Source organism: Quercus lobata, chromosome 8 (assembly GCF_001633185.2).
Source record: "Quercus lobata isolate SW786 chromosome 8, ValleyOak3.0 Primary Assembly, whole genome shotgun sequence".
NCBI lineage: Eukaryota > Viridiplantae > Streptophyta > Magnoliopsida > Fagales > Fagaceae > Quercus > Quercus lobata.
Window position 1 is genome coordinate 21,706,299 of NC_044911.1, and position 26,247 is coordinate 21,732,545.

A 26,247-nucleotide genomic window follows, 5' to 3' on the forward strand; every position below is an offset into this window, starting at 1 on the left:
GGTTTTGCTTAAATCCGACGAAACTCTGATGGTATTTGCCCAAATTCAGTGACGATTTAGTGTATTTTTGCTCAGATCTCGTGAGTTTTGCAAAAATCAGGTGACAATTTGATGTTTTTTTGCTTAGATCTGGTGATTTTTGCACAAATCCAGCGAAGATCCGGTGAAAAATACAGTCACTGTCAAAATGGAATCTCCGACAACATCATCATCGGCTTCGACCGATCCGACCGCCGATCAAACAACTCCGATCCGACTTGACCCGTTGGTGTTTGCGGTCGGCAGCGGGTTTTCTTGCCGGAAACCCGATGTCATCGGGTCGGTTCCGGGTTGGGCACAAACCCAACCCGAACCGACCCGTGGACACCCCTAACTTTTATTTATATTTAGGTATTTTGGCATTCTAATTCTTGATCACAAGTTCTTTTTCTTTATCTCATTGGTTTATTTTACAATGATGCATAAATAGAAACTTAATTCCAAGATTTTGCTAATAATTGTTAATTTGATAATCTTTGTTGGTGGATGAATTTGTAATTTCTGCAAAGATAATAATCTCAATAGATTATCAACAACAAATTGTTTTCCTAATTGGTCCAGTTAATCATAGTTAAGTTTTATTAATTTTTTAGATATGTTTTCCGGTGTTTTGGATTAAAGGGTAGAAAAAATAGGGTTTGAGAAAGTTTATTTAAAACTAAAAGAATAATTTCCAAATTTTATATAGTACTTTTTAATGATACAAAAAACATTATAAATAAATTTTATTAAAAAATGAATATTTTCACTCACTTGCCTTTTGAATTCCTATAAAAAAATTTATTATTTTCATTTTGGTACAACATAAATTTTACATATATATATATATATATTTTACATTTTTTATTGTTCCTATAATAAATGAACATATGATTATGAAATATATTACTCTTCATTAAATTAGTTCAAATTGCAAAACAATAAATTTAATGAGATCACTATAAAAAAATTATCACGCCCAACACGCACGGAACCACTACTAATTTATAATAGTACACACTCATTTCCAACAAGATTTGCTTGTAGATTGTCTCCCTTCTTTAATTGTCTTTATTACGTGTAGCCTATGGAGCTTTCTCTTCTTATTGTATTCTAGTTGTTTATAATAGAGCACCTGAGCACTGTATCTGTGTCTTGCTTTACAACCATATCTTTCTTGGCTAATTATTGGTTCACCCTCAAGTCTCTCTCAATAAAAAAATTAAATTAAATTAAAAAGAAAGTCCTCTCTCATTCTAGTTTGATTGGTTTTCAACAATTTATTAAATGTTGATGGGACGATTTGCCGTGCGTTTTGGTCTCCAAGTGTTTCCTTAATCATTCATTTGTATTGGATTTTGATCGAAACTACTCTCAATTATTATTTTTTTTTTTTTTGAAAAACTCTCAATTAAGTTATATATTAAGCTATATTACTCTGTTCTCCCAACCCTCCCCCTCCCCCAAAAAAAAAAAAAGTTATATTACTCTATTTTTAGGATAAGGTTTGGCTACAAACTTGCAACTCACTCAAAAAATTAGTATTGTTACATATTTTGAAAATCAAACTATTAAATTGTATGTTTTTTATGTTCTTAATGCACATATTAAATTTTATGTTAATCAAATATTATTTATTATTCGATTTATAAACTTATTTTTTATGCATAATTTAAGAGAAAAAAAAAAACTTAAAATTTAAACATTTGATTGATGACATAATTATTAATCTTTGGTTTTTTAGAAATTTTACCTGCATGAAAGATATTAAAAAAAAAGTACTCTAATAGCAAATTTGTTAAAATTTACATCCAATAAAAATATATTGAGTGAACTTGTATTCTTAAACTAAAACAGTTCCTATTATACTTCTTTTTTTTTTTTTTTTAAATTGTAAGACAAAGCCAATATTTATTAAAGTAGACAATGCAAGAAATAAGAATAACTCAAATTAGAAGATGTTTTCCCAATATTTAAATGGATAAACGAATGCTTACCCTTAGAGAAATTGTATTATCAATTTTTTTTTTTTTTAGTTGATCTGAATCAATTAATTAATTTTTAAACAGCATGACTTTTCTTTTCCTCTGCGTTATTTTTGGTGGATAATTTTGGCCACACCCTTTCATACTTCTATGGTGGAAGTGCTTCCTCCCACTCACAGTTGTGTGGATCCCACCAGCTGTGAGTGTGCGGAAATATACGCCCATAACTTAACTTAACAGGGTGCATTTTGCCCTTTCAATGGGTTGGGATTGAAGAAAAGTCTCCCTATATGTCATCAAAATTCAATAGTCATTGCTAAGACCAATGAACTTCGACAACCAGTCCAGCCTACCCGTGATAACATTCAAACTTTTATAGACTTTTTGAGTAAACGTTGACGAAGACTTGGAAAAGTTCCTTCCAAAGAATACGTCAAGGATGACCAAAAATATGCATTATTATTATTATTATTATTATTAATATGGCTTTGCCCGTGACCTTAATAGGGGCCAAATGGGACTTCTCCCCCGTGGGACTGTGAGTGAGAGTATTTCCGTTGACCATTTTTGCATTAAAAACACACTCCATTGGTCAAAAAACTACCGTAGATAACAATACATTTTACTAGAGTAACATCTTTTTTTTATTTATTGTAGCATCATGTATATCATTTTTTTTTTTTTTGTATTTTTTAATCTTTCTTTTGTAGAACCATGTTACTATAGCAGCATGCGAATAAAAAATATATTATTTTAATGTATAAGGATGTAAAATAAAGAATAAAATATACGGTGTGTTGTAAAAGTAATTGCAAAAAATAACAAAGAGAGTTTTGGTAATGTAAAATGTTTTTTTTTTAGAAGCATATAAGAATTCTCTAAGCATTTACTTAAAAAATAAATAAAAAAGTGCACAACAATTGCTTATAACATGCGTACTAGAATAATAGAGTCATGAATTAAGTTAAGAGGGTGTTTGGTTCAAATAATGTCATGTCACATTATATTGTAATGTCACATTCTTGGAATCTTAGATTCATGAAATTTCGTTTCAAGAATATAATATTACAATGTTTGGTTCGTTAGTTACATTCTCATTATATTTTACAAATGTAACACTTCTTTTTTACATTGATTTTTCAAAAATATCCTTTCAAATATCTCAACAAAATTTTAATTTTAAAAAAAATTAAACAAAATTTTTATTTTATTTTCCTTCACTTTCACACCAAACAAACAACTCAAATCTACAAAATAACTTAACATAATCCTCACTTTCCTATACTTTCTCACCAATCAAAAAGTAAGATTCACAAGATAGACAATTTTTTCTCACTCAAGCCACCATATCAATCTGATCGAAGAGAGAGAACTCAAAATGAGTTGGAAAGAGGGAATGAGGGGTTGGGATTGAGAGACACCATCACAATAGCGATCGCTAGCTGTGTAGGGCAAAGATTGGTGGTGACAACACAAGGAATTTCAGCCATGAAGTTTAATCGTAGAGAGAAAGAGAGGAATTTATGGTTGATTCATCTGCAACCCTAGAATCCTCCACACCAAACACAAAAGCCTAATCCCTAACCAAACCAACCCAATCCATAATCGCAATCGTCAAGCTTGATCAGGCTACTATGGTGGCTTCGGCAAATCATTACAACTTAGTCTTGGAGCACTAGTAATTCAATCGGACGACGGAGCTTGCTTTGGAAGACAATGATTTCTTTGTCATGGAGAGAGCATCACTATGCAATAGAAGAAAAGGAGGAAGAATCTATATAAGTGTATTTAGTTGGAATGATTTCAGGAGGGATAGAAAGGGGGAAGGGGGAAGGGGGAAGGAGGAGAGAAAACACTTTTTTGGGTTGTTTGGTTAGTGGGGAAAAGGGGGGAGATTTTGGTGGAGCCTAGGTTTTTTCTCCCCGTGCCCACCAAAAAAATCAATCTCCCAATTCGGAGAGAGTTATGGAGAGATAATTGGTATGAGAACAAGCTTTTTTTTATTAGTTTTTATTTGCTTACATCCTACACTGTATGGTGAGGATGTTGTTTTGTTACATTCTTTTCTTTTTTTTTTTTTCTCCATATCAAATGACAAGTTTTTTATTATTTTTTTTATTTTGCTAGATATTTTATTAGTTGAGTTAGTTTGCAAGTTTATAGTAATTAAGAAAATTAATTTTTATAAACTATTAAACTTTTGTTTTTTATTTAATAGGGGCATGAAAATAAATTTACACAAACTACTTTTTCTATCCTCTTACCTTTCTTCTCAACCAAACAAAAAAAACTTTCAATCCCTTCACTTTTCCACCCCTTCAACTAAACATATTGAGAGAAAACTATAATCTCTTCTATCTCCCCACTTTTCACCCCCTCTCAATTTTCTATCCTTCCAACCAAACGAACTCTAGGTGATCTCCATTTGGCTACTAAGAGAAAGTGAAAGAAAAGTGGAAATATTATTATTAGTTTTTTGGATTTTTTTTCAGTTCCTTAAGAGATTCAAAATCTCAAATATGTCCAAAAAATTAAAATAAATCTAGGACTATGTTGTAAATTGAATTTTTTAGTGTGGAAAATTTTGTCAATTGGATAAATTATTCCATTTCAGAGATTATCTACATTTAATAAAGGCAATAACATTACCATAATGTGGAACTTTTCATAATCTTAGATTACCATAATATTTCCTCAAAAAAAAAATATTACCATAATATTATGTATAATTTAATTATTTAACAAACCAAACATGATAATGTTCATATTACAGCCAACCAAAAGCTCTCTAAAAGTTTAATGATAGACTAAGTGTGTATTACCTTATTGGGCATATGAATTCATTACAAAAAAATATATCTCCAAATTGCTGGAAGTTAACCAAAATCGTTCAATTTTGGAGTTTTTATGTTCTATATCTCAAAAACTTTGTTACAAAATGTTTTAAGTCTAAAAACAACTTATGATACATCACCTACCAAATAGGTTTATAGACAAACAAGACATGAAGAAGACAACGGGGCTGTTTGGTCACCCATTTCAAAACATGGTGTTCAATGTTTAAACACTGAACACTAGTGTTCAAAAACAAAAAACAAAAAAACGTGTTTGGTGGACCATTCCTGTTCAGGGTTGTTTGGAAAACGTTGTTCAAAAACCAATGTTTAAACTGATGGTTTTGGAAATCACCTCCAGCCTAATTTTAAACAATAAACACTACTGTTCAGTGGCACTTCGGTAATTATTTTGAACACTATTATGGGCCCACCTAGTCAGCGTTTTTTCAAGTATTGTCTCCTCTCTTCCCCTGATGTTCTCTCTCCTGATTTAAAAAATATTTATTTCGTACTTTGGTCAGCTTTTTTTACAATCCAACACACACATACCAATACACATATTTTATATTTTTGAATACTGAAACATGTTATTTAAAACATGATACCAAACACATTTTTTTGTTCTATAAACACTAAAAACATGCATTTTAATAACACTTTTTAAACTACAGTTTTCACATCTTTTTAAACAATAATTTTTGAACTCTATGACCAAACAAGCCCAAAGTGGTCGCCCATCCTTTACCACCATCCAACGTGCCGTTGGGAAAAGCAACCCGAATATATTTTTCCTTCCATGCCTTTTTTTTTTTTTTTTTTCTTTTTTTAGAGAAGTTCCTTCCATGCTAATACTATTTTATTTTTATTTTTTTGAGAAAAATACTAATACAAATTAAATTGCATTGAGCCCTTCAAAAAAAATTAATTACATTGGAATAGTACGATTATTATTAAAAAGATACAAGGGGCCATGGATGGCCATGGGCTACAGTGCTACACACCGTTAACATTTCCCAAAAGTCAATTGACTAATTGACTTCGTCCCACCCAAAAGAAATAAAAATAAACCTTGGAATTGAGTCTTACTCCGAACCAAAGAATTCTTGCTTATAAAGAAAGAATTAATTTTGCACACCAGCCTTTAAAAGCTGAAAAGGATTTCTGGAGAGACAAAAACAAAATAGTCACATAGAGGAGGCGGAGACCACTAAGATTGTGGCTTCATTCATACCTCAAGAACTATTGGGCGAGCAATACATGAAATGTATTTAGTTTTAAGTTTTGAAACTTGAATTTGAATTTGGATTCTAAATCAATATATTTGAAATGTCATGATTTCAAATCCATTGATTTTAGATATTATTTCAGATTCAATGTCTTTAAAGATTCAAAATTTTTGTGGATTTATCAAATCTAAATTCTTGACATTTTTTAAAGAAAAATGTTACATCTACAATATTTGCACAACACATTTATAACAAATTTTAAATGACAAGTTATTATTAGTTGTCAATGGTGAGCAAAAAAATAATTTCAATGATAGATTTAAATTAGAACCAATAACAACTTACCATTTAGAATTTTTTGTGAAAATATTATAAGATATTGTGAACATAATACTTCTCTTTTTTTAATCATTCAAAAGTATTTGGATTTTAATAACCCAAATCTAAATCCACATATCCAAATCCAGTCATCAACATTTGAGATTTTATAATGGAATGCATATCATCCAAATTCTTGACTTCTTTTTTTTTTTGGCCTTGCCTTTGGAGAGTCCATATTATTCCTTCCATACTAATTTAATTGCATCTCCAAAAAAAAAAAAAAAAAAAAAAGGTATAACTTATAGGGGGTCGTGGACGAGCTACACAAAGCTACTAAAAATTTATCAATTAACTAATGAAAAATGCTATATCCACAATATTTTCATAATACTTTTACAACAAATCTTAAATGACATATTATTATTATTATTGGTTGTCAATAGTAGGCGAAAATGTAATTTTAATAATGGATTCAAATTATAACTAATAATAACTTACCACCTAGAAGTTATTATGAAAATATTATGAACGTAACACTTCTCTTTTTTAAAAGATTCAAAATATTTGAATTTAATAACCCAAATCCAAATCCGCATATCTAAATCTTATCACTCATCATCATACGAGATTTAATAATAGAATGCATATCATCCAAATTCTTGACCTTTTTTTTTGGTCTATGGAGAATCCATGTCATTCCTTCCACACTAATTTACTTGCATCGAAATAATAAAAAGATAGGAGTATAACTTATAGGGGGCTATGGATGGGGTAGGCAAAGTCACTAAAATTATCAATTAACTAATTGACAAAAGCCTTACATGAAAATGTCTTAAGGAGTTATTTACCTCTCTCCTGTTGAGGGAGAGAGAAAGAAGAAAGTTTCTTTCTCTCTCCCTCAGTAGGAGTTTTTTGTTCTTTCTCTTGCCGTGGTACAAGCCCTCTTCCCCTATTTGGGTATTTTCTAAGTCTTTGTTGCCTTCAAGGTTCCCTCAGCAGCATGGATCAAGCTACCACTGTAGAACTTCTGCATTTTCTCACCACAAATGAGGACGATGAAAGCTCCACTTCAGTCATGAGATCAGACATCCTAGAGGAGCATGTACGAGCTTTCAAGTCCACTCCAATATCTGCCTAGAAGATGGGTTTGGATCTAATGTATGTAGATAGGGAAATAAAGATCTTCCAGTTTTATTTCAGATCTAATCTTCAAATAGAGTGGTTGCCTTACTTTTGCTTTATTTGTGGTGTTTTGGGTTCCGGTTGGTTTCTTCGGTCTGGGTCTCATGATCTGTCCAATTGGAGGAGGGGGATTTTTTAGAAGCTCTGTGCTGCTTGGCGAGGCAGGTCGGAGGATGAAAGAAGAGAGGAAGATACCGACTTTCAGATTCCGGTGATTGTCAATCCGGTGAGCATAGGTACGAAGAAAGGCAGCTGTTCTTCTGTGCCGACAGTAGTTTGCTCACTCTCCTCTGTTGCGCACTCACGGGTTTCCCAATGGTCCTCTGAGGCCAAAAATCGGTTTTGGGCTTTCCAATGTTTCCTGCTTTGGCCCAAGGACTTCCCAGCCCAAAAACCACAAGTAATATCTCTCCTTTTAATGAGCCCACCACTCGAGCCCAAGAAAAGAGACCCCAAAAATGTTAATATGCAAACTCAAAATATTGCTAGACTGTCAGGTTCATTGAGGGGAGTGGTGTGTAATTGTTTGTGATTTTCTCTCAGTGTTTGTATGCTCTCTCTGCTGTAACTCTTTTCTAGTTGAATGAATATTTCATGCTTCTTATCCAAAAAAAAAAAAAAAATGTCTTCAGCACTTAACGTGGAATTCCAGTATAGGTGAAGAAAACAACATCATCCAATAATTGGGCTAAGATCAAAAGATTCAATGAACTAAAAGACCCCCTAATAGCAACAGTAAATGACTTAGCAGACCCCAACAATCACGGTTTATTACAAGAAGCTGTCATAAATTATCAATGAGCCTGGAGTTAACACAAAGAATCCCGCAGCTCATACAAATAATTCATTTCGCACTTTACCCTTTATTGTAACAACAGGAATGATTTATTAAGTGAGAAAACATAAATGCAGGTACCACTAAAATTGTGGCTTCACACAACCAGAGGATTTAGTCCTTTCAATCCATGATATACACCTGCACTACATCTTCCAAACATCCTTCAATGATATTTGATCAGCCACTTCATAATTTGTATGGACAGATTTGTAAAACTAATTTAACGTGTATTTTATGCATACCATGATATTAGATCATCATAAAGAAAAAATGATATTAGGGGTACCATGGACTTTACTGCAATTAAATTACAAATTGAAGAGATCATTTATGATGGGGCCGCTTAGTGTAATGTATGGTATCTACAAGTTGCATTCCATAAGCTCACCCTCCAAATTCACTGAAAGTGGATGTGATATACACGAGGCTTGAGAACTAAGCAACTAGTCAGTTCAACTTCTTTGTCGTAAAATTTGTTAACACCCCAGTAATTCTCAAATCAAGATAAATTAAAGAGTTAAATTGTTTAATCTGTAAAAATTATGTGCCATCCATGTATGTAGTCAGGGTTTAGACAATAACACTGATTCCCCCAAGGATAAGACATACCTGACAATATCTAGACATATGTGCAATCTCTTGTAAGTATCCTAGGATTATAAATATAAAAACTTTTGAATTGAAGTCTATTCAAGATAGAAACCAAAACCTGTAACTTACCGGGAAGGATCTGGTTTTATCCTAAAACAGTTGACAGAGACTTCTTAAGCCCATTCATATCTGCAGCTATATACAGTATCCCAAATTATGTCTGTGGCCTCAAGGTATGAACATATGATACTCTATAATTTATCTCAAAACTATTCAAAATAGGATTAGAAACCTAAGTTGCATGTCAAGGATGGAAAATAATTTGTGTCAAGTCTTAATCAGTCTTTCATCAAGAAGAGTGTTCATGTTGCAGCCTTAGGCATACCACAGAAACGCTTGTTCCCATTCATTCCAGGAGACTGGAATATCTCACAGCCCTCAGCTCCAATTTGAGTAAATGCCTTGACAAGCATATCCACATAGCCTGCCAAAGACTCCTTAAACCGCTTTGAGCAGCTCCTGTCACCCACATCAACATCCTGCACCCCACCTTTGACCAGAGATCCTACTTGAGCACCTTCCATATATGCTTTGCATGCAACCAGAATATCTCGGGCACGGTTTCGGAAATGCCCCATAACAAAGTCCTCAAAATGCTGCAGCCACACATGACTCAGAATTAGATGTTGAACCCTCAGAAGCTGCCAAAAAAATCCCCCCCCCCCCCCCCCAAAAAAAAAAAAAAACCCAAATAAAAAAGACCACACACACACAATCATATAAGCCTAGTACATAAAGCATCATTTCCATCAATAACCATTCCAAGTGTGTACAACGGATGAAATCAAACCATAATTCACATGTAAACTAAAGACCGAATTTGAAAGTTATATAACTTTTTGATTGTCAATGGTCATGATGCAGCAAAACAACCAAAAAGATCATTGTGAATCCCTAAATGCTAATAAATTAACATTAATGTTACACAACATGCTTAGTATTTATTTTTTTATAGGTAAGTTACACAATGGTTCTTGAACCCATAACAGCATAACCTCACCCTTCATCCCTTTATTACGGGAGGAGGAAGTGCCATCAAAGCCAGGGCTCATTGGCATTACAATCTATTCTAAATTCAAGAATCAAAACAATCAATTGTAGACAACAAAAATGCGTTGCAAGAAAAAAGATATACAGAACAAAATTAGAAAATCATCAACAGTCATGAATCTAATTTTTACATATTGTAACAATCAATTGGATCTCCGTACTAAACTATCTCCTTAAAGCAGAATTGCTTGAGTGATCTAATGCCAGATATAATGCTTGAATGATTTAGTGTCCCATATAACACAGAGTCAAAGACCACATTAATTTCTTTTTCTTTTTTATAATAAATAACCATCTACATTTTAAAAAAAAAAAAAAAAAATGCACTGTTTCCACAGTATCATAAGCATAAATATTTCCAGTACAAAGTGCAATCTTGGAGTCCATGCACAAAAGCTATTTCATAAGTAAATTAATATTTAATACCAAAAAATGCAATCTCTCCAAACTACCACAACAACATATGCAATGCATTTGGGATATGATTGGAATTTTAGTTGAGAATACTTTGGAGAAAAGAACACAGCCCAACCACATTAATGGGTATTAAAATAAATAAATAAAAAGCATTTGCCCACATTTTTAGAAATTACATCATATCATATTGAATGGGGAAAAGTTAACCATGACTCCACTATATCTCTTCATCTCAAATTCCCTATACACTAAATTATTACACATAACATGGTTGTTTGGTAGGACTTCAAGAAGTATAATATTCACTGACGTTTAAAATTAAATACTTAAAAACCTCAACAGGAATCTACATGAATTAATGTAAAGTTATGTAGTAAGGTTATAATTGTTAAATTGAAATTGAAATTAATATCTATTTCAGGATGCAATGAATGATACCATATCCAAAATGTGGAAAGAATGAACAAGGCATAATCGATGGAATTGAGAGATCTCAGTAGCACCTCCAATTAGTGCTAATATGTATGTTGTTTGATTGGTCTAGAGTGTGGGATTTCACTATTGTAATTCTTTTCTAGAGTTCAAAGACTCCTTCCCTTTTCTGTATGATGTACTTTTTAAGACACTTTGTGTTCATCATTGCGAGCATGAAGTGATCTTCTTTCTTAATAAAACTTTATTACCTATAAAAATTAAAAATTAAAAAAAATGGAATCTTACCTTTGGTGGCCTCCTCATTGTGTACATCATTGTTCTTAGTGAGAGAACAAATGTATCCTCATTGTATTGCTGGGACCTCATTTCACCAGACTCTGAGCCACTCATATGTGCATATCCAGGCTCGTTGAAATAGGGCTTTGTATTCAAGATCAACCCTTGTATGGAGACAAGAACTTGAAGCATGGTCGATACACCTGGGATCCACTTCTCATTCTTGTTACCAGACCAGGTATTAAGTAGACTCAGGCATACTTTCCCACAATTGTACAGATTAGGATTGAGTCGAAGGCCACCAGAGTGGTAGTAGACATTCTGGCATAAACAAGTTCCACAGTATTCAGACCAATGATGTAAAGCAGAAGAGAAAAAAATATATATTGCCAGCACTCAAAGCTTCAATCACATACCGGTGGTACATTAGGATAACCACAGGGGAAGAAAACATCAAAGAAGAAGAGACCATCATGATAGGGAGTACCCTCTGCTCCAACGATGACAGCCCTCAAAAGATCCATCCTTGATTCATAAACTCTAACGAATATTGTATCTATTGAAAAAAAAAAAAAAATTAATTACAAAATTTTAGGGAAAAATAAAGGTGTGCATTGGGGAGGGGCAGACAGCAAATCCATTAATGTCCCACACTACATTTCTACAGCTATGCTTTGCATATTTAAATTTTAGGGCTACTATTATCAACAAAAAATTTATTTCCAATGGTTTGATCAAAATAAAGGCTATGTATTGGAAAAAAGTTGCAGCCATTACATCAAAAAAATAAAAGAATTAAAGCTCACCAGGTAGATCCTTCTCCAGGATCTTCCACTCCTCCTGAATTTTCTTTGCCCAAGTCCTTGATGGCTGTAAGAAAGGGGGCAATGAAAACGAAATTTAGATAGATTTAAAACCACAGACTGAAAATAGAAGGCAAGCAATGCATCGTCTAAACCTAGTCACCTGCTTTGTGGTAGAACCATAGCCAGTATAGTGATGATCCGAATAGTCTTCCACGGTATCAAATTGTTTAAAAAGTTGGAACCTCCTCAAAATTTCATCTTTGTCCTTGCCAGAGATTGCCTCAATTGAGAATGTTGAACTACCTTCAGCAGCTGCATTATTTTGATTTTGGGCAGAATCCGGAACCCAGGGGAACTCTTCCACATCTTCAGGAGGAGCGTGTAAACCATGAAATGGAAAATAATAACCTGGATGGTTAGTCAAAGGTGGCGTCCACAAGGGTGTGGGTGGTTCTACTCCAGCAGGATACTTAAATGGATCTGTATGGCCCCCAGCAGGATACATAAATGCATCCGCATGCACCCCAGCAGGATACTTAAATGCATCTGTATGCACCCCAGCTGGATACTTAAATGCATCTGCATGCACTGGGTTAGTTGGATAATATGTACTGCTACTAACTTGCTTCTTTACATTCTCAGGAGTATAATGTCCCCAAAAAGATGGCTCAGCTCCAGAAGGGAGCTTCATTGCATCCAATTTCTTTACATAACTACAATTGGGTGAACTACTTGAAGCAAATGGTTTCTTCTTACTTTTGAAAGGATCCAAAAACCACCGCGATTTAGATGATTCTTTCCCAAGTGGGAGATTCAAAGAATTCCCTCTATGGTGTGAAGCAGATGATTTCTTTTTATTTTGGCCACCTTTTGAATGAGGGTGAACGACAGAATCCATACTTGAACCACTGGCCGAAGTTAGATTCTTGTTGATGTGAATGGGCTTTTCAGACCACGAAGGCAGAGAAGGGTCCATGCCATGGGGACCGACAATATCCAAGTGCATTTGTGACTCCGTATAGTGTGAACTACTTCCAGTAACTGGCTGTTTCTCATGTTGTGCAAAATCTGGCAACCAAGGAACTGGTGCCTCTATTCCAGGAGGAATATCCATGCTATCAAAATGGGCTTGCAAAATGGCATACTCATCAACATCATAGATATCATCGGGAAAAAAATCAGCATACTCATTATTATCATCATAAGATAGATCAGAACTATGACCATCAAGGTTGATTAAATTATGCATCTCAGAAGACTCAACCCCATTCACTGATCCAAACATTTCCACACCAGCACCAAAAATATAATTAGCAAAATCTTCCTGATTAAAAAAAAAAAAAAAAAAAGAGGGAAGAATCAGAAACAGTACATCTACCTTAGATGTTTATTGTATTTATATAAGTCATGAATCAGCAACTAGAATTCAGAAACTAGAATATATTTTAAAAGTTAATCACAAACCTTAGCTTGATGATGACCATAACCATCAGCCACATCTTTTATTTCCTTCCCTTTTTTACTTGTGTGAACTTTTTCATCAATAAACATTACATCAGCAGAATCCCCCTCTTTGTCTATATCAATCACATCGTGCAGAATGACCTATAGAGAGAGGAAAAAAAACGCACACACTAAGCAAAAACAGAATAGTTAATAAGAATCAGAGAAGCCAATGAAGTTTAACTCAAATTTCTTCCCACAATAATGGGATGGAGGGTGAAGTCTTAGACTTCAAAATTTGAAGCCAATGAGTACGTGCATATGTTATAATTATATTTGATGTCATGTGATGGCACTATGCACATAAAGAACTGAAGCTACCGAAAGTGAAAATCAGTCTGAAGACAGCAACTTGACCCTCATTCCATGGCTGCATCAAATATACAGGATGCCAACTCTCCCTTAGATAAAAGAGAACTTAAAATTTTCATGCCAAGGATGTTTCAGATATACAAGACAGCCCAGTTTAGAAAATGCATAACATGTCATTTGCTAAACAGATTCCATTCTTCCTAACTTTGAAAGAGTGGAAACCTCCAATTATTCCATATGGAGGAAACCAGGAAATTGCTAGAATAGTGAGTAGAATAGAAGTCTTAGAAGTAAAAATGTACAGTAAGGGACAGACTACTGCACCACAGAGATCCTGAATGAAATGTGTAAAACTTTTTTTGTGTGGGTTATTGGTAAGTTACATGCCTACTCGGTGAGTCTTCAACCCACTACCTCACCCTCTGCCTTGCTTTTACAAGGGAAAGAGATACCAATTGAGTTAGAACTCGACTGAAATGTGCAAAACATTTCAATTTCAACAAATTGTGGACACAAAACCTGCTAGGAATAACAGAACTCCAAGGTTTCGTCAAAATGACTGTGTAACCATTTCAATTTCAAACAAAACATTTTGTAGGATTCAACTATAGGATGGTGTACCAATTCAACCGAAGGTAAATGCCCACCCATTGTTGCTGAAAATTGACTGATCATCTAAATGGGTTTGAGATGACATGTCATTCATAAAATAAAAACTACACATAGAATTCATAATGGATGATATAAAACACAAACAACAATCACTTCAGCAGCAAGAAAAACCCATCTGCATATCAAACTATCTTTCTTTCTTTTTTTTTTTTAATTTATACTAAGATTCATCACTATAACATTGCACATAACAACAAAACACTACTATGAAATTCTTTAACTCGCCTCTAAACTCCTTTGAATGAAAACTTCCAAAACAAGCAAAAACCCAAATTAAAAAGACTTACAAATTTAGCTACAACCCACCCAGAAAAAACCCTAAAAACCGAAATTTTGCATCAGATTAACCAATTTAAAGTCCCCCATATTGCAAAGCAAGCGAGATTCTACTCTGTCCAAATGAAGTCCCACACACACGATCAATTTCATGCAATTCAGAATCTAATCACTACGAGATTAAGCTAACAAAGACCTATCAGAGTAAAAAAAAAAAAAAAAATTAATAATTTCAGTATGATCAACAGCCGAAACGAAAAACGAATAGATTAAAACTTGAAAATGAAGTTTTTTTTTTAAAAAAAAAAAAAAAAGCTAAATCTAGAATCATGTAGGAGTGAGCGAAATAAAAGCGAGTGATTGAGAGAAATAGCGGAGCAAGAATCTGAGAAAAAAGAAAATTGGTTTGGGTTATGGAAACCTGTTTTTGTTTGAGGAATTTGGGAGTTCGGAAAATCGGGGGAGGGATTTCGATTACTTCGGGCTCCATGAAATCGGAGTATGTTTTCCCGGAAATCAATTGCTTCCTGTTTGGGGACCGAGAAAGTGAGGGAAAGTGTGAGAAAATGTTACTACAAAAATAAAAATAGTCAAGTGTGAGAGAGAGAGAGCGTTTTCAAAAGTGAGTGAAAAAGGGCGAGAGAGAGAGAAAGACACTTTATAGGCGAGAGGTATTTGCGTGACGGCGGCGGCGGCTCATTTTATCGACTCGGCTCGGTCCCAGAGAGAGAAAGTAACTGAATCGGCGCGCTGGGGCTAGTGGCTTGGCTTTGAAACCAGATATATAAATACTATTTGCTTTTGTTTTGGTTAAGTTTGGTTTGGTTTTGTTTTTCTCAGCTCCACAGTACAGTACAGTCAGTAGAGTCCGCTTTGGATTATAGAGAGAGAGAGAGATTTGTGAGTAATTAATAATTTGTTAGTAGTTTTGGCTTCGTTGGCTTCTTGACAAAGAGATCAACCTAGAAAATGCCACGACGCGACTGGTGCTTTTACCTCTTTTAGTATAAACTATTCGACTATACCATAAATGCACACGCTTCCATCACTCCCTTTTTTATGATTTATCACTTTTAATCACTAGTGGATCCAGTAAATATAGGTGGTAAATTTTTGTTCATTCTAATTATGTATACATGTGCATAACACTATTTTTAGATAAAACTTTTAATTATCATCAAAATATTAAGTAAGTTATCTCTATATATTAAGAGGATTCAAAAATTTAGTTATTGTCTTTTTTATTTCTAAAAATACTCATAATTTAATTAACTTATTTTTATTCCTATAACATAAAAATGAAGTTAAAACTGTAAATTGACCAAAATTAAAAACAAAAAACCTACTCATGCTTATAAAACTATCTCATGTTCTATAAAAATTTCCACTACCTTATCTAAACAACCAAATCTACCCCATGTTCCTATTAAAAAAAAATATTTTTTTTTTTAAAAAAGTCTCATTACACGAACAAAGTTCCTAAAAAAAAAAAAACTTCCCCAAGTTCCTATTAAAAAAACTATCAAAAAAAAAAAAGTCTCATTACACGCACAAAGCACGTGTGATGAGGTTAGTTATTATTAAATTTTTGGATTGTTTACTCTAAGATTGACAAAATCTTACAAGACCCGCAAACTCGACACGATTAACCAGTTTATAAATAAGTTGTAGATTGAAGCTAAACAGGTTCGAGTCAACACGACTAACTCGTTTAATAAATGGGTCATGTTCGTGTTCAACATGTGAACACGTTTGACCCATTTAAGTTATAAAGGTATTAAATTTTGTTATTAGTATTTTGTAATTATTGCTTTTGATTAATTTTTTGTTATAATTATATGTTTATTACTATATTTATGGCTGTAATTGTATTTTAATTTTAGCAATATGGAAATTGATAATAGGTTATTCAGGTCAAATATATGACCTATTAATAAAATAGGTTATTAGATGGGTCATTTGTGTTAACTTTTATATAACTTGTTAATTAAACGGGTTAAACGTGCTATGTTGGGTCAATCTTTATAATAAATGGGTCGAATTAAAGTTGAAAATTATTAACACATTTACTAAAGAAGTCGAGTTCGGGTCAACCTATATAGCCGAGTATCCATGGCTCGACACGACATGACCCCGACCCACGAACACAAATTGCCACCCCTAGTTTACTCTAGCTAAAACTCTATTACCCAAATTTCAAGAAATTTAAAATTCTATTTAATATTTGTTTTAATTATTTTTGTTATATATCATAATTTAGTTTTATAATATAGTAAAAGGCCATCCTATGTTCTTTCTTATAATATAGTATAAGGCAAGACTTAGATACAGTACTTAGGTTCCCTTCTTAAGATTCAGCCATGTGAATTTTTTCTCATAGAATGGAAGTGTATTTTTTAGTTAAGTAGCCACATAGTTGAATCTTTAAAAAAACACCTAAAGAACAGCACCTAAGATATTGTACCTAAGTTTTGTCTTGTAACAAAACATACACACTACACTCTATATATATATATATATATATATATATATTTTTTTTTTTTTGATAAGTAAGAAAGATGTATACACACTACACTATATATCTCATACATACTTACACTAAATAGCTCTCTCCCTCTCTTTTCAAAAAAAAAAAAATATATATATATATATATATATAAAACTTCATAAATTTAATATGTTTTTATCATGGCTCATTAATAATTAATTTAATATATAGGTAAAACTCTATTTAAGTTACTCAGTATAATTCAATGATATCAGTTAAATATTTTCTTGTATTTACATATAAGTTTTTACTTAAAGCATACTACTAGACTACTAGTATAGAGTTTTAAACCTACAATTGAAGAGGTGCCATCTCACCAAATCAAAAAATGGCACAAGATTTAAAGTTTAAAGCCCTCCTTATAATGACACTATAAATTTCCTCTTGTATCCTAAGTATCCATTACTTTTTATTTGATTTTTTTTCTTTTTCATTTTTTCAAATTTACTACAAGCTTACGTTGTCTTTTACACCTTTCGTAGTTCATAACTGTAAAATATCAAAGTTTTTATAATTCATATTTATATTTCAAAACCATTAAAAAAATTCATGGATATAGGATAATAACAAGATCTAATTAAATAAAAAATTTGATATACATGCTAAAAATAAAGAAATAATAAATTCATTAATATAAAATATTAATGTAATAAAAAAATACTTAAGAAGTAACATAAATTAAGTTGTACACTAAAAAAAAGTGAGAGGTTTTAAAAATATAGTTAAATAAATAAAAGTTGAAAATAAAAAAAAATAAAAAATAAAAACTTTCAAACGTGGTGGTGTAACATTAATAATAAAGAATTACGTAGATGTGACATGATATGATTAAGAAGGTGAGTGATGAGTATGAGGAGGCTGTACCGGACAGAAGCCAAACTTGGGTAGCAAGCCAAATGAGTAAAGGGAAAGAACTTCCTCAAATCCTCCAACAGTCCAACGTTGTGTGTTGACTAGTGTAATGCGTTATCAGCCGTTGGATCAAATTTTTGGAGTACGTCAGAGGACCAATCAAACGGCTGTTGTCAAAGGAATGGAAGAATCTACCTTAGATGGTCCCACTGCTTCCCTTGTTTTCTTTTTTGGTAAAACCTTGTTTTTCAAATGGCTAGATTTTTTATACATATATAATAGTAACCTTAGAGAGATGTCCACGTGTGACTTATAATGTTTTGGAAGTGGACCCCACATCTATATATATATATATGAAGAAATTTTGGTGTACGATAAGGGATTTTTTTTTTTTTTTGTTTTTTGTTTTTTTTTGGATTAGTGGTGGAATAAGATAGTATAAGACTTTTGTGATAAGATCTTGATTAATCAGGATTTTGAAAATAATCATTTTATTTATTCTTCGCGTGAACAAGAAAGGAATAAACTTTTGACATTAAATTGAGGTACAATCTATGGTACTCTCTACTATATATATTTGTATAATGTATCCAAGTTTCTTAATTAAAAAGTCTCTTTTAAGTCACGTTTCATTTATACCATTTGGAAGCAAATTTAAAATGTCAACAAATTTACCAATATGCCGGCAATTTTTGCTCTAAGGCAATTATCATTTTAACTTTTAATTTATCCAAAGTTTTGTTAATGGCTCTCCCAATAACTAAGAGCAACCACCATCAGTTTATGTAAAATTTTGCAAAATAGAAAAAGTTACTTCTTTTACACATTTTGGCTAAAAAACACTCATATCAGTGGGTGTAAAATTGTGCATTTATGCACAATTGCTATAGTAACCGTGCATATATGCACAATTACTGTGGTACGTGCATTTAATATTTTAATACTTTTTCTCTCTCCTTGTCTCTGCTCTTGCTCTCACTCTCACCTGACTCTCTCCTTGTCTCTGCTCACACCTCACCTCACTCTCCCACCGTATTAGCCAAATTCAAATCCCAAAAAATTATAGAGCATGAACATGTGAGAAGGTAATGAAAGAAAATTTTCCAAAATAAAGATTAAAGACTTCTTTCTTGGCCATAAACTTCACATTTTGAACCACAAAACAAAGAGATCCCCACCCTTTTTCAGATCACTGTCCACCTCCTCAGGTCAAAAGCATCAACTTTGGGTGGTGGTGTTGCGGTTCTGGGTTTGAGTTGTAGATCAGCGGCAGCATGGGTGACAATAGTGGAGATTTGGGCTGTCCGGTGGCGGTGGTAGGTAATTTAGGATTTTAGTTTGGCTAAAATGGTGGGTTTTGGGTTTTTAGTTTCTGCAGTGAAATTTTTTCAATTTGGCTCAAGAGATGATGGTGAAGTTGCAGATTTGTTTGGAGAGGGAGAGAGAGAGAGAGGCCATGAGTGAGAAAATAATAAAAATGGTAAAAGAATGAATATTTTATTGAATAAATGTGTATAATAGATAGACTGATGTGAGTGTTTTGTAAAAATAGATGCGTAAAATAGAAAAAGTAGATTTTAAATGTGCAAATTTACAAAAATTTTACATCAACTGATGTGGATGCTCTAAGAAAACAAAATAAACAAGTTTCTTTGTTTTGGCTCAAAAGTCAAAACCAAAGTTGTCAAATTCTGTTCCGATATATACATCGGAATCAATCAAATATTTTGGTTTCAGTCTTTTATATATATATATATATATAACAAAATATTAAATTATTAATTCAAAATCAAATAATACATTCTTAATATTATCATTACATATCAAAAACTCTATAACCCAATTAGTATCTTCTACAATGGAATATTCCTGCATTTCAGGTGAAACGAAAAGGAATTGAGCATTGGTCAATTAGAAATTTAGGAGTAATCACTCTAGTGTAAAGAGTGAAGTTTGTATGGTGTTTTAAATTTTAAATGTAACTTAAACGTTAAAATATAGGTGTTTGAAATTTTATTTTTTTTCCTTGTTTGACTATTACATTTGGATCTATTAATGTTTTACTCAATAGGGGGGTGGCTAAGGTCACTCGTCAAAGCATTCTTGATAATCCCCTATAGTTGATCCTCACAAAGATTTAATATTAACCCCAAAAGCTAACCAGACAGTGGAGGATGCGCACAAATCAATACGACAAATGTTCCTTGATCAAATGAATAACCTATAAAACAATGGGATGAGTTGGAATTGCTCCACAAACAAGAGCTTTTGTTTAGTGATCTCCCAAGCAGGGAATGTTCAGAAATTTGCAAAAACTAATTTTGCTAAGAGAGTTTTCGATGTAGTGATGAAGGTCTTGAACCATAAAGCAAAGTTGTCAATACCCAGATGTTGTTTTGGTCTCGCTAAGGAAACAAAATATTTCAATACTAACTAATAACTGAGCACCATTTTTAAGTTATCACTATATATATATATATATATATATATATATATAAACATAGAATTTAAAACTATGTATTTTATAAGCCCAAGTATATTAACCCAACATATTTCCCATGTTTCAACCCCTTTCCATTTTTTTAATATTTTTTTTCTTATATTGAGCAAAACACTCATACATCACCCAATGCATGCCGGTATTTTATTCAGTATGTTTCAGGAATTTGTACTGATTTAGCTAGCTGCTACAATTTGATATTGACAACTTTGCTATGAAGAGCTTCCAACGGTAGATAGGGGTTTCAATCTCAATGAGGATGGCGAGTGTCACTTGCAAATAAAAACAAGTAGAAAAACAATTGGGGACGATATTGTTGAACTAGAATTCCTTCTTAATCATGCTAAGGCTGCGTTTGGTTCGATGTAAATCGAATTTTGAGTGTAAAATAAATGCAGGGGAAAATGAATTCCCGTAAGGAAATTAAAATCCGGGCGTTTGGGTGTGCAATGGAAAATATTCCGGAAAACGATTTCCAACGTTTGGTAACATTTTGAAAATGCTATTTTCCTACAAATTTTTCACATTTTCTCAGCCATTTTCTCAACTTCCAAACAAATTTTATATCAAAAAATCCACCAGCACCCACAGAAAATTCACCACTATCCACACAAAACCCACCACCACACCACAAAAACCACCAAACCACCACCCACACCACCACAACAACAACAAAAAAATCAGAGATCAAAGAGAGAAAGATTGAGAGATTGAGGGAAAGAGAGATAGATCGAGAAAGAGAGATCAGTCTTCAGCGGCGGCGACGAGATCGGTCTTGGGTGGTGACGACGGTGCATGGCCTACGGTCGATTGTCAAGATCGGAGCTCAACTTGTCTCGTCGGTGCATGGCTGGCGATCGGAGAGGTGGGTTTTCGGTGTTTATGGATCGGTGATGAGGGAAGGGTGGATCGATGATGGCTGGCGATCGGTGATGAAGGAGGGGTGGATCAGTGATGGCTGGCGATCGATGATGAGGGAGAGGCACGGCCTAGACGGCGGTGCCGTCAATCTCAAGTTCAGGTGACCGGCCTCTCTCTCTCTGATGGTGGGCGGCTCTCTCTCTCTCTCTCTCTCTCGGTTCGGTGCTTTTTTTCTGAAAATGGTTTGAAGGTAAAATAGATCTGTAATCTATTTTACACTTCAGCCAGCCACATTTTACAATCAACGGAAATGATTTTCCGTTTGACCAAATTTTTCATGTGCAACCAAACACATGGCAGGGTGTAAAATGATTTCCTAAAATGCTTTTCAGGCGAAACAAACGCACACTAAGATGCAACTCATTAGGCATAATATGAATGGTTAAAGCAAAAATAGATGTCAGTCTAGCACAATCTCCAAGTTTTGAGCTTCAAAGGCCCAAATGAAAGTCCAAATTTTAGCCTTTCATCTTGAGCCATTAATGCGCCTGCAGAGAATTAGAGTGCTTTGTTTCAAAAAGATCAGAGAACCTTTACAAGCTTGCAATTCATTACCTTTAATAAGGTGAATGGAAAGATTATTGTCAAAGCACTAAGTGAGGCGGTTGCTAAAGGAGTAGCAAGAATAATAAAATGAAAGTCAAGAATAGAGCTCAATGGAACCTTTTGTAATTCTATTCTTAACAAAGTTGTATGTTGCTTTTGGGGTATTTCTTGTTCCAACATCCAAGCTTAAAACCAGAGCAACAAATGGCTCTCTACTCTTAGCTGATGTTGTCTATTAGCATTTTTCCTATGGTGCCTTTGTCATGGGGTTGTTGAGTTTGGATAGTTTTTGTCCTGTTGTTTTGTGTTGTTGTTGTGCTTAAACTAATTGTACCTTTGGTTTTCTAGAAATGAAACTGCTTAGTTATATATATATATATATATATATATATCACAAATCAGCAACTAGAACATATTTAAAACATTAATCACAAACCTTAGCTTGATGACCACCATAACCATCAGAAACATCTTTTATTTTCTTCCCTTTGTTGCTCCGCAATTTGTTCCATGTGTGAACTTTTCCATCAATGAACATTACATCAGCAGAATCTCCCCCTTTGTCTATATCAATCACATCATGTGGAATGACCTAGAGAGACAGAAGAAAATTGCCCACATTAAGTGATAATGGAATAATTTATAAGAGTTAAAGAAGCCAATGAACTCCAGCTCCAATAGCACATCCTCTTTCCACAATAATAGAATAGAGAGTGAGATATTGGGTTCAAACATTTTTTTTTAATTCAACAGTTGGGGTTGGGGGATTTAAATCCTAGATGTCTCCATTGGAAACATCAAAAGCTATCAACCAATAGAGCTACAAGGCTCTTGGCGAGATATTGAGTTCAAACATCAAAAGCCAATGAGTACATTCATATTTTATAATTCAATTTTATTTAATCTTATCCAAAAACTATTCAACAAGACCAAAAAAAAAATTGAATTCAAGCAAGGAACAGAAAGAAAGAGGAAGAAGCATACATTTGAGCAGGACAAAACAAATTCAAGAAGAAAAGATTTAAGATCCAGATGCACTTTTTATTTTTTAAGAATAATAATTAATGGGCCTGGGTTGGGCACAATGTTTTGAGCCTTTACCAAGGTGGTTCAAACATATTATACAAAGTCTATCAGCATATGAGGAACAATATTCTCAAAAGAGTCATTCAAAGTGCCACCTGCCTTTTGAGATCTGATACCTCTGCTGCCTCAATTGTCATTAAATAAATTGAGCATGCATCAATGCATGCTGTGATAGTAACAGAACAAAGATGTTTAAAGGTTATTGTCCATCTTAGCCAGTTAATGTTGTTCCAAAGTTTGAAACAATGTCCACCAATTCCATACTGTACAGATTACACAACAACTATCAGAAGTAATCCAGTTTACAGCATAATAAATGATGACACATTGAAGTAAGAAAAATTTAAGGAATCTGTCTACATGTGCTTTGTTGGGCTAGGGATTAGGGAAATTTGTGAATGTATTTAAAATTTTTTAGAATAAATGATTAGAATTCAAAGATTGACAAGGGTTTTGACTTTCAAAACAAAGGGGAATAATGCTAGGCCACTTTCTTGAAGCAAACAGGTTCATTCTATATAGTGACTGCGTTTGGAAGTTCATGGCTGATTTGATAGGTTTTTTATGTCTACTTGAAAGGGAAAATATATGGGAGTTTTAGGGTCTCAATAGGTAAGAAGAATGGCATAATTTGGGGTCACACAACAAGAGAGAAGAAAAAGAGAGAATTTTGTGATTGTTCAGGGGCTATGAATAATACTAATGCACAGTGCATAAGAAGAAGAAAGCTAATTAAAAAGAACACGTAAGGCAATCCGGCATCAACACTCAAAAATCAATATTGCATTATGAAAGTCTGCTGTCTTTTACCAATAAGGAAATTTATATACACTAATTGATTTAACCTACTAGGACTGGGACTGTGACAAGGACCCCTAATTTTGACTAGTAAACAAATTCCTGGAAAAACCCTAAATGCGGATTACTCATAAACTAGTGACTCAATTCAAAACTGTTTTAACCCTAAGATGCTTATAATATAAGCTTCAAAACCACATAGGTTTTACTTCAATGGATGTCACTTATTAGCTCTATGCAAATAAGGACCTGAACCTACCAAAACTGAAAATCAGTCTAAAGAAAGCAGCATGACCTTCATTCAATGGCAGCATCAAATATATAGGGTGAAGCTCTCCCTTAGATAAATGAGAACTTCAAATTTGTCAAGTCAAGGACGGTTCAGATATAACATGGACAGCTAAGTTTAGAAAATGCAGAGCCTGTCGTTTGCTAAACAGATCCCCTTTCTTCCCAACTATGAAACAGTGGAAACCTGCAATTCTCTATATGGCACAAGCTGCAAGCCAGGGAATTGCTAAAATTTCAAGTAGAATAGAAGCCTTTAGAAGTAAAAATGTGGAGTAAGAGACAAAGTCCACTAATCTACTTCACCACAGAGATCCACATGTGTGTGTGAAGAGAAGCAGATTATAAGAAGGGTTTCCTAGTTCCTTATTCTGATCAAGAAAACAAAAACTCGTATAGTTTTGAATGAAATTTGCAAGACATTTCTTTGTTAAGTTACACACGCACTTGGAGGGTATTAAATTCTTGACATCACCCTCTACCTACTCTTCAACTCTTCAAGGTGTCATTTGAGTTAGAGCTCATTAACCGATGTATGAAACATTTCAACTTTGTCAAAACAGCAGACACAAAACCCGCCGAGGAATTACAGAACCCATTCGACTGAAAGGGTCCAAGTAGGATTCAACTGAAGGATGGTGTACCAATTCAATGAAAGTCCAATGCCCCACCCATTGATACTCAAAATTGATTGACTAGCTCGATGGCTTTAATATGATATGTCATTCATAAATAACAATCAAAACATAGAATTTACAATAGATACTATATAACACAAACAATTTTATCAATTTAGCAGTAAAAAATATCCATGTACATCTCAAACTAACATTTATTTTACACAAAAATTCATCACAGTTCACTAAATGTAACACCAAAACAAAATTTCTAATACTTTACAATCCAGTTAGAAAGAAGCAAAATTGATATTTGGATAAACAGAATAATATGGGCGTGTGAAAATTAAAAGCAGTTGATTAAGAGCGAGAATTAAGGGGGGAAAATATATGCTTTGTTATCCAACCTGCTTTTGTTTATGCATTTTGGAGGACCGAAAAAATAGGGGCGGGATTTCGAAGATTTCGTGTCCCATGAAGTTGGAGCCTTTACCGGAAAACAATCGCTTCCTGTTTGGAGACAGAGAAAGTGAGGGAAAACGAGTGAGAAAATTTGTTTCAAAAAATAAAGAGTCTCAGAGCGAGAGAGAGAAAGACCTGGAAGTGGAAGTGGAAGTGGAAGTGGAAGTGTAAGGGTAAGTGTTGGGTGATGGAGGCGGCGGCGGCGGCGGCTTCATTGATCGGCTCAAGAGAGAAAGTAAGCGAAACGGCGGCGTTGGCTTGGCTTAGCTGTTATTTGACTTTACTGTTCCTCCTCGTTGGATGTGTTTTTTTTTTCCTAGTACATTTGATTGATTAAGTACTGTTTTTTTGTAAGCAATGCTAGAATCGCGCCATTTTATACAACTTTGGCTACAATTCATCACGTAGCAAGTTGTGAGTGGTAAATATATGATAGTGAATTCATGTGAGACCATACCTCTAACACTCACAACACACCATATGATGAGTTGTGATTAAAATGGTGTGGTTCTAGCATTTCACCTTTTTTTGGTAGCTTCGCGCCTTCAATAAGTGACAAACAAACCAACCTAGAAATTAGAGTGCCAAATGCACACGCTTGCCTCTTTAATTACCATTTTTACCACTATTTGATTTATACTACTTTTATTTATAGTTTACCACGTTAGCTTGCCTCTACAACTTGCCTATTCTGCAATTTAAACACCACCATCTCACAAAATATACTACAAATTTTAAATGGATTCGCATCCTCTTCATTTATAATCAAATGACTTATAGTGACGTGGGTTCTTGCTTTGGCTAGAGTCCAAGCCCGATAGTCT

At 33.7% G+C, this 26,247-nt stretch overlaps 1 protein-coding gene across 4 annotated transcripts; it reads right to left on the reverse strand.

Moving 5' to 3' along the window:
• Positions 1-8,898: 8,898 nt before the first annotated feature.
• LOC115955316 (probable ubiquitin-conjugating enzyme E2 25) lies at positions 8,899-25,712 on the reverse strand. 4 transcript variants are annotated; one of them, XM_031073404.1, is made up of 9 exons: positions 25,580-25,712; positions 25,369-25,474; positions 22,609-22,764; positions 13,507-13,647; positions 12,203-13,366; positions 12,043-12,106; positions 11,653-11,792; positions 11,246-11,557; positions 8,899-9,654 (listed from the first exon to the last, which is right to left on the reverse strand). In XM_031073404.1, the coding sequence occupies exons 1-9, from the start codon at positions 25,636-25,638 to the stop codon at positions 9,361-9,363; spliced, it is 2,436 nt and encodes an 811-aa protein (XP_030929264.1). In that variant the 5' UTR covers positions 25,639-25,712; the 3' UTR covers positions 8,899-9,360. The 4 variants fall into 4 exon arrangements, with proteins under 4 accessions (XP_030929264.1, XP_030929263.1, XP_030929265.1 ...); XM_031073403.1 differs by having other exon boundaries at positions 25,369-25,471; positions 25,559-25,712; XM_031073405.1 differs by lacking the exons at positions 22,609-22,764; positions 25,369-25,474; positions 25,580-25,712 and adding an exon at positions 15,227-15,441.
• Positions 25,713-26,247: the final 535 nt, after the last annotated feature.

Bases quoted from the DNA above. Each gene is read 5' to 3' on its own strand.
- LOC115955316 (XM_031073403.1), bottom strand. From the start codon at position 25,638: ATGAAGCCGCCGCCGCCGCCGCCTCCATCACCCAACACTTACCCTTAC. The intron at 22,765-25,368 runs GTTGGATAACAA...CTGTCTCTCTAG, and splicing joins AAATGCATAAACAAAAGCAG to GTCATTCCACATGATGTGAT. The intron at 13,648-22,608 runs GTTTGTGATTAA...CTCTCTCTATAG, and splicing joins ATGGTGGTCATCAAGCTAAG to GTCATTCTGCACGATGTGAT.